The sequence below is a fragment of the Limanda limanda genome, chromosome 13 (assembly GCF_963576545.1).
Source record: "Limanda limanda chromosome 13, fLimLim1.1, whole genome shotgun sequence".
Lineage (NCBI taxonomy): Eukaryota > Metazoa > Chordata > Actinopteri > Pleuronectiformes > Pleuronectidae > Limanda > Limanda limanda.
In genome coordinates, this window is record NC_083648.1 from 1,049,194 (window position 1) to 1,058,718 (window position 9,525).

Here is a 9,525-nt window from a genome sequence, read left to right on the forward strand (position 1 = left end):
ACAGGAGCGATTTTCTCGTGCTCCGTGATGGGATGAAGCTTTGTCTTCTTCTGCAGGGATGTGCGGCTGCTTGTAGCCGTTGTAGATCGTGTGAAAAGAATAGTCCGTGTGGACGACCACCAGGAAAACTCTAGAGCTGGTCTCAGCATTGTGTGTAGGCCTCGTTTATGATTTGTTTAAAACTCAGATCACTGGGGCCTCCCCAACAATTAATAACAGCTACACAACAGAAAATCTGTTATATTTCTGTCGTTGAAAACTGTTTTGATCCTGTTGTTGTTGTGAAGTCCCTTTCATTCGTTACATTAACACATTGGTACATTTATTTGTTATAATGGTTTTACATGAAGCTCAGTTGGAATAAAAACGTTGATTAATTCTTTGAATAAAACAAACTGTGAAACGTCTCATTGAATTTCTTATTTTGTACTTTTAAAACGAATAATAAATTGGTTCATTTCTCAAAACCAAGTTCCAAAGTGCTTGAGAAAGTCAAATGATCATGAAAACCATCACACCCTGTGTCCAACAGTCAACTGGACGTCTGAGGACAACACCACATCCCACATGCAGCTGGACGTAGGGAGGGACGCTCGGACCTGGGGACTCAACCAGTCCTGCTCATCACATGGCACAGGAGAGCTCCTCAGGACAGGACTCAGCCGTCCACCTCTAAAGGACAAGGGACGTTCATCTGAAGACAACTATGTCCACATGCTGTCCATGGAGGACAGATGGTCTGAACCAGGAGTAAGAGAAGCCGTCTCTGAACAGGCGGTCAAAGGGGAATGGACCCCCCACTGTGCACACGGAGACATTGAGCTGGACACTTGGTGTCAATGACTCAGTTTCCACTGGAGTTTGAATTTGGGGCTTTTGGACACTTGATGACATCTGTCATGTTCTTTTATCCCAAATATGAGAAGAGCCGGTCTCGGTTTGGTTCAACAAGTATTTATTAAGAAGCAATGAAAAGGTATGAAAAGTTCAGCACAGCAATTGGCACCCAACGCACGGCCCCGCCCCTCGAGCGGCACCGGCAGTCACGAGTCGCTCCGCACGGACGGCGGTTGTAATATTTTATAACAGAAGGTATAATTTGATTGGTCAATAATGAAGGGGAGTTGAGACTTGGTTCTTCCTCGATGGTGCGCAGGCGTAGTTCCAGCCTCTCAGCTCTGGAATCAGGAAGTGATGACGAGCCGCTCCCAGTCTGGCTCCTCCTCTGATGGTTGCTGAGCAAATCTTAGCATGAACAAGCCTTGACTCAGCTGAAGCCTTGTGGGTCGGTGTTGTTGTTCATTGGTGTTGCGACAGTGTTTTTGTGCGACCAAAGGCCTCCTCTTCGGCCTATATGTGTAGTCAAAAGCCTGAAACCACATGTTCCTTTGTTCCTGACAAAGCCAGAGCACAGGGAACTCAGTCTCCCAGGATTCCTCAACTTCACACAGAGGTGTGAAAATCACCAGGGTCAACTCCTGATTGGTCACTCTGGACCCCATAACCTGTGAGGTCCCAGGTAATATAAGACCAGGTCTCCAAAAGTAATGTTAGTTTGCTAGGCTCCTCAGAGTCTTTCTTTGCATTTCATTCTACACCCTTTGTCTAACTTAGCACCAACACAGACACACACATATCTCTTCACCTAGTTATCTCCTCCCCCGCTACCTGTCCTAAAACCACTTCAAAAGGAGGGGGGGCTGTTTCTTTAGGGTGACCAGCGACCATCTTAGAAGCACACAGGAAGGTGCTACACTTTTGACCAGCCGCCATTTTGGGAGAACTCCGAATTACATAGACACACACACTCACATACACATCTTTGTTTAGTTAGCACGTTGTTAGTAATTTGTGTTTTTTATAATTTATTATATTAATAATAAATGTTTTTCTTTAACAAATGTACTTTCATTAATGTTGCATAAGTATATTTTGCCAACCTCTACACTGTCAATAACTCCGTAACCTTCAATGTTCATTATATAATCTTTAATAGTAAATATTGAGATTTCTAATTGAACTAAATGAGACTGATCTTAACATTTGATTGTTGGTCCCTGATACCAGGGTAGGGCCCCATCTTTTACAAATTAAAATTACAAATTGTATTATTCCTAATTGATAATTGTACTCTTTTTCATTAATAATTTCAGTGTTATTATTTGATAACTTTATCGTTTTAATTAATAATTGTATTATTTTTAATTAATAATTGTGTTACTTTTAATAAATAATTGTATTATTTTAATAATCATATTTTATGATTATGAATAATTAGCCAACATCAAGTTTACCCATTATTGCACAACATTTAAGTTAAGAATATCTGGCCCAAAACTGCTCCTGCCCCCACCCTCCTGCTTTTGTTTATAGTTCAGTTCCATAAACATATTCACACACAGACACACACACAGACACACAAACATAGATTTTAAAAACCCAACACATCACAGCAGCAGGACGGAGGTGGGTTGTGTTTTTCTGTTGTTTGGTTTCCACTGAAGAATCGATCACTTACTTCACTTGTGTTTTGTGGAATTATGCAAAACAGTAAATCAACAAAACTCCTCTATTTTTGTTTGTGTGATTATTTTATTTATTATTATTCAAATATATTTATAGTTTGTCTTCTTATTTTCTGCCATGTCTAAGCTCAGTCACTAATTGTTTCTACTGTGCACTTGATTTTTCTATTTTCAATTATTATTGGCCAATTTCTTGATTCTTAATAAAGTGGATTAAAACAATGTTAAAAGTTGGAGACATTTGTTTTTGACTGAGACAATGATTTCATGTGATTCCATTTTATTTATACATTTTCTCTTTGGACAAGTATATAAATAGGTAGATTTCATAATAAGAGGCAACAAATAATTGGTATATATTATACACATAGAAGGAAAAGTATTCTGCTCATCATGGTGAGAAACTGTGTAAAATATTATAGATGATTTTAGATTTTCCCATTGGACGAAGTTATTTTCCCAATTGGACACTAGAGGGCAGCAAAGGACAAGTTATAATCCTGACTGCAACTAACTGATGACGTTTAACTACTATAACACTTTATAATTATAATGATACAATAATAATAAACCACAAAAACCATATGATGAAAACTATGTGAACTGATATAACTCACGTCATGTTCTGAGGCTCGTTCAGTTTCCTTTGTTTAATCTTTAATATAAACATTGTAAAAACAAGTGAATTTAAAAGACTATGAAGAAGAAATATATACATTTATAAATATAAACACACGTGTACACATGAAGCTCCATCTTGTTTTCAGCAGCAGACGTTTGAAGCTTCACCACGAGCAGCTTCCGCCTCCTCTGTGGCCGCAGGGGCTGATGGGAGGTTCCAGGACCTGATATCACAGCTCGTCCTCGTTAGAGCGCCACTTTTCCTCAGGTTCACCCCAGGAACCCCCCCCCCCCCCACAGCATGCTTCTCCTCCCAGCGGCTGCTCTGTGCTGCCTGTGTTCAGGTGAGTGTTTCCAGCCAATCAGGAGCTCACAAGCTCCACCTCACCGACACACTCACCTCCGTCCATCTGTCTGTCCACAGCGCTGGTTGCCATGGCAGCAGAGCTGACTCAGGACCAGTTGTCTTTGACCAGAGGAGTTGATGAACAGGCCTCGTTCAGCTGTGGAACTGATCAGTGTGGCTGGATGGACTGGTTTCAGAAGAAAGACACAGGAACGTTCAGACAGATTCTTCGTATTGGTGTAGGTCATGGTCAAATTTATAAGAGTTACAATCATCCTCAGGAAGACGACTTCACAGCTCAGATTAAACAGAACAGTTGTAAGTTGAAGATAGAGAAAGTTAAACTCTCTCATGCAGCCACGTACTACTGCGCCTGTTGGGTTTCTGGAACCCACAGTGATACATGATGTGTGCAGCCTGAACAAAAACCCTCATGAGGATCAGTGGGAGAGAGAAGTAAACCACAGCGTCACATGTCTCAGCTCCATCCGACAGCTGCTCTCCAGCTTCTGTTCTAAAGACTCGTGCGTTCAGAGACGTTTCCGCAGGTTTGCTGTCGTTCCACAGACAAACCTTTTCCATCGCCGCCCTTTAAAGGTCCAATCAGAGCCAGTGTCTGGTCTCCAGCTGGTTCTCTGTGTTTGGACGGCCGGAGGAATCGGGCCTGTGACAGAACTCTGACAGTTCAACCCTCACACCAACACTCTGCTGATCCAGAAGAAAGAACCGCTAACGCTCGGGCTCAGGTGGAAAAGGACAAAGAAGAAGAAGAAGAACCACTGAGCTGTGGTCGTGTTCCTCCACCAACCAGGCAGCTTCAGTCCCTCCAGCTGGGACATGTGACCCTCACATTAACATGAGGTCACTGGGACCTTTGACCTCTGGAGTCTGATTATTGAATCTTTGAGTCCAAGTGATAACTGGTTAAAATATGAATAAATCCTCTAAAGACTTGCTTGATGGAAACGTGTTAAAGAGGACAAAAACATGTTCTGTGAGGCCACAGTGACCTTGACCTTTGACCTTTGACCAGGTCGTCCCTGAGTCCAAGTGAAGGTTTGAAGCAGATTTGAAGAAACTCCGTCAAAGTGTGTGTGAGATATCGTGTTCACACGACTGGGACGGACACTCTGACACAAGAAGAAGAGAAAATAACTAATTCATGAAATCGTGTGAAACATGAAAATCATCAGGAGCAACAACGCTAACGTTTTATATCGTAGTAAAGATGTTTCATAAAGAACTCATCGTCAGTTAGAGCACATGATGATGAACGATGGTTAAATCCTGATAAACTGCGTCTGTCATCTTATTGGTCGCTGCACTTTATGACATCATCATGAAATCGTTAACCCTTCATCTGCCAATTAACCGAACATGCTGATATTTGCTTATAATCACTAAACACAAAGACCAGCTGAGTTCTGAAAGTATTGGACAAAAGAAGCGTTTGACCTGATGGTGGCGCTACATGAAAAGTCCGAGGCTCATCAGGGTCAGTGCGGTTCATCCTGAGGGGAACATGAATGTTGTGCTGGCGTGAACATGAGAGAAACGACCTTGAGCTCAGACGGTTTTTGTCTGAGTCTCTTTCACTGTGGGTGGGTGTCTTCATCTTCGGCTCAGGAACCAAATTGTTCGTAGATGGTAAGAAACTCTTTTATTTCCCTTCACTGGTTCCATTGTTGAAAATGTGATGAAAAGAGTTTGAATCATGTTTGATTTTTCTCGTTAAGACAAACTTCCTCTTTCAGACTTTCTGAAATGAACAAACGTGTGACAGTGAAATGTCGCTGCACATCAGAGACAATCCTCTTTTTCTGCTTCGGGTTTGTTCAGAGTCTAAAAAGTCTCAAACGTTTTCTGGATTCTCTTCAGCTGCTGCCGAAGGAATCTGAGTTTTCTTTCCTTGCTCCTGAAATAACTAAATTATAATTTTCACAATAACCAAAAATCGACATAAATAATTATGAAAGCTCTTAAAAATACCAGCCTGGTATTTAGGTTTTTAATATAATGCCTGCTGATATATATCAATCTATATATTTTACTAACTCACGGAAAATACATTTTGTATTTAACGTGAAAGATGTTGTTCCGATGAATGCAATTGCCCTTTAATGGTGAATGTGTATTTTTGTGTATAAACAACAACGAGAAATATATTTGGAATAAATTAAAGACAAATAGTTTTGTCAATAGACAAATATTTTTTCATTATATCGGAAAATATTTGTTTAATGGTAATATTCTGATAATTACTTTAATATTTCTAGTACCACAACTTATATTTGGTTTGAGGTTATTGAGTTATGAGGGAACATTTCAGTGTAAATACATCATCATGCAATTATAAATATATAATACTCAATGGACATAAAATGTATATTTTTATATGTATATATAAATACGTATAAACAAATTGTATAAATCTGTCTCAGTATAAAAGATAGTTACACCTTCACACTTTGTCATAAACAACAAATTACATGACCATTAATGATTGTGTGTATTAACAACAAAATCCTGTTATATTTATATCTTTTATTGTATTTTAAATGATAGAACATGTACACACATTTACAATATGATAGTTATAGTGATAAATATAGAAGTATATGATCAGATGAAGTTGAGCGGCTGTGGCTCTGATGATCTCTGTGATAACGCTGCCGTGCAGCAGCTGAATCTCTCTGTGAAGTATCGATGAGGTGTTTCCAGGATCAGGCTGTGAAGTGCAGAGCTGCTGTTCATGTGCATGTTGTCACACGTCAGATCGGCCGCTGGTGACCCCGGTGGTGAGCGTGTACCCGGCAGCTTCCATCGCCGCCCTGGACGGGAAGAGCACCCTGCTGTGTGTGGCCTCCAACATGGTTCCTCCTCTGGTCCAGTTCTCCTGGACAAGACAGAGGGAGGGTGGTCCTCTGGAGACGCTGTCCTCTGCTCATGGAGAGCAGCTGGAGCTCAGAGGGACAGGACGCACCGCCGCCATCATGGTGGTCGACCGGCACGCTTCCTACACGTACAACTACATCTGCAGCGTCCGGCATGAGAGAGGCACAGTGGAGGCCCCGGCAGAGCAAGGTGAAGGAGGTTTGGTGACGGTGGTGAGCTTCATGTGTCTGTGTCTTTATTCCAGAGCGTGGACTTTCAGGTTGAGATCAGGACTTATTGATTTCAAATTTTTAAAAGCTCTCGTTCAAAACCCTGCACTTGCACTCAAATAGCCTCTGCTTGTGCTCGAACTGAGGCAAGAACCAGGATCTCAGCTTCAGCTTCACTTCTGACAGGAAGCCGGAGTCGACATGAAGCCGCGGACGTGAACCTGGTTAAACCAACCGCCGTCCGGCTCGCTCACAGATGTTGACGCTAACGCACTGACAACGAGGACGGGACAATTTAATATGTCAATATTACACCTGGAATTCTATTGGTCGGGAAATTTTGACAGATTTGTTGCAAATAACAATCTGAGAGCAAAAGTTTCACGTTCACAGAAGCAACGTGACCACGAGGAGAAGCTGAAGCTGGAGCTGTCATAGCAGCAAAATATCTGAGTGCAAGCAACAAAATATCTGAGTGCAAGCAACAAAATATCTGAGTGCAAGCAACAAAATATCTGAGTGCAAGCAGGGTCTGTCTGAGAGTGAATGTGGGGTTTTGAGTGAAAGCATTATAAAATCTGAACATGAAAGATAAGATGAGAGAAGTTCTGACTTCAAACTGAAAGACCAAGCTCTGAAAACTCATGTGAGGACTGAACCCGACTTCTGGATTCTTTCAGTGGTTTGTGCAGTTCCGGCGGCCTGGGCCTGGTCTCAGCGGCAGGTGAAGCTGCTGTGTCTGCTCTACACGCTGCTGATGGTGAAGAGTCTGGTTTACTGCGGTGGACTCGCTCTGATCCACATCCTGAGGAACCGGGAGCGTCCAGCCGCTGCTCACCAGACGACCGAGTTTCCTGCAGCAGCTTCAACTTCTGACTGATCCTGTTCACTTCACTCTGCTTCTCTTCTCACTGCAAACACTCGTCTGAACTGTAACTTTGCAAAGTATAAAATAAAGGATTTTTAAGCTGAAAACATTAAATATAAATATAAAACACATCTCATCTCCTTTACCTCTGATGTGAACTGACTCCTCCTCTTTGTGCATTAATAATAATTCACTCAGACTCTCTTTCCACATTAACCCTGTGCTGCATGAATTATTACTTAAACATTTTAAAAACTGGTTTCAATGTGTTTTATTCTGCACAACGAGAAAACAAAGGGTTTAAATACAAAGTTAAAAAAATAACACAACCGTAATATAATTATAAAAACATATTGTTTTTTACATACATGTATTTACTAACAGTGAAGCATTTACAGTATTTTATCCTCTAGGACAGAAATTAGTAACTGAATACATTTATTTACTAGTAATTTGAACAAAAGTAAGAATTTCTTCTGTTGAAACTATGATTTCTGGTTAATAAAAGTAAAATCCAGATAATGTTATAAAGTTAAAAAAAATCTGAAACTAAATCCAATTTAAAAAAAAAAGTATTGTTTATTACTGTATTTCAGTAGCATTGAGATCAACTGTTAACAGTTTGCAGTTGAGCATTAATATGTTTTGAATTCACAGTTTAGCCTAATTATTGTAGTTATTCTGCGTATACCCTGATTTTACTCTCATTGATATTTGTCGGCTGCAGAGGAACAAAAGCTGAACTTCAAAAAACTTTAAACGGATGAAAAACAAATTAGGAGTCGTGTCCAGATGTGATCCAGGCAGAAATATTCAGATGTTTGAGGACAAAGATTTTCTTTTTGAAAATGTGTGTGACTGTTACTGAAGCAACAACTAAACAAATTAATAACAATAACAAATCGATGACGTCACATGAACTAAACCACGTTGGTCTCTGCACATGAAGGTTCGTCTGGAAACTGGGACAGAAAGTCATCATAGTTCAGCTTTTCTCTTTTTAACAATCAGGTTTTATCTTTATCATGAGGACAGAGTTGTTGCCTTGTGTGACGCTGTGTGTGTGTGTGTGTGTGTGTGTGTGTGTGTGTGTGTGTGTGTGTGTGTGTGTGTGTTGCTGAGCGGCGTCAGGAGTGTGTTAAGCAGCAGATGTCAATCTGTGCTTGTGGTTTTACAAACAGCCGTCGACAGTTGAGCTGTGTGGTTCCTGTCGAGGTTTTAACTTCAACAACACGTCGACAGTTTCAAGCTTCAGATCGTGAGAAACAACTTCAACTCAGAGACTCGTCAGCTCTGATCAAATATTATGTTGTGCAATAGGAGTAGACTTTACGTTGGCTAATTATTAATAATCATGAAATATAATTATTAAAATAATAAAAAATATTTATTAAAAATAATTAAAAATGATAAGGCTATCACTTAAGAACAGTAAAATAATGAATTAGAAATGATAAGGTTATCCATTAAGAATAATTAAATAATTAATGAAAACAATAAAATTATCAATTAAGAATGATACAATCTGCAATTATTATTTATCGTAGCGGGGCACCACCCTGGTTACAGGGACCAACGAGTTAAACTATAAATATCAGTCTCATATGATAAAGAGATAAAGATTAAATGAATAATCTCAATAGTTAATATTAATGATTATTTAATAAACAATGAAGGGTTTTAAGTTCAAGCACAGGCTATCATAATCCAGCTGCATTCACATACATATGCACAAATAATCACAGGCTACAGATACTTTAATTACAAAAGCATTTATTAAAAAGGGGAAACAAAGTTAATGTTATTCAATGATTCGTCATTTTAACAAACTCCAATATTTCAAAGATAACAACAGCAGCAGCACTTATCACAACTCAGACCATACATGTAAAACCTGTGGTCTATGTACGTCTGTCAGTGTGTGTGTGTGTGTGTCTGTGTCAATGTGTCTGTGTGTGTGTGTGTGTGTCTATGTGTTTGTGTGTGTGTGTGAAATAAAGTTAATGTTATTTAATGATTCATCATTTTAACAAACTCCAATATTTCAAAGATAACCACAGC

General features: G+C 39.8%; 1 protein-coding gene across 1 annotated transcript; it reads left to right on the plus strand.

The window, feature by feature from the left end:
* Positions 1–3,447: 3,447 nt before the first annotated feature.
* LOC133018157 (immunoglobulin lambda-1 light chain-like) lies at positions 3,448–7,476 on the plus strand. The gene is made up of 5 exons (XM_061084471.1): positions 3,448–3,490; positions 3,571–3,885; positions 5,104–5,139; positions 6,268–6,576; positions 7,289–7,476. Exons 1-5 carry the CDS (start codon positions 3,448–3,450, stop codon positions 7,474–7,476), a joined length of 891 nt encoding a protein of 296 aa, XP_060940454.1.
* Positions 7,477–9,525: the final 2,049 nt, after the last annotated feature.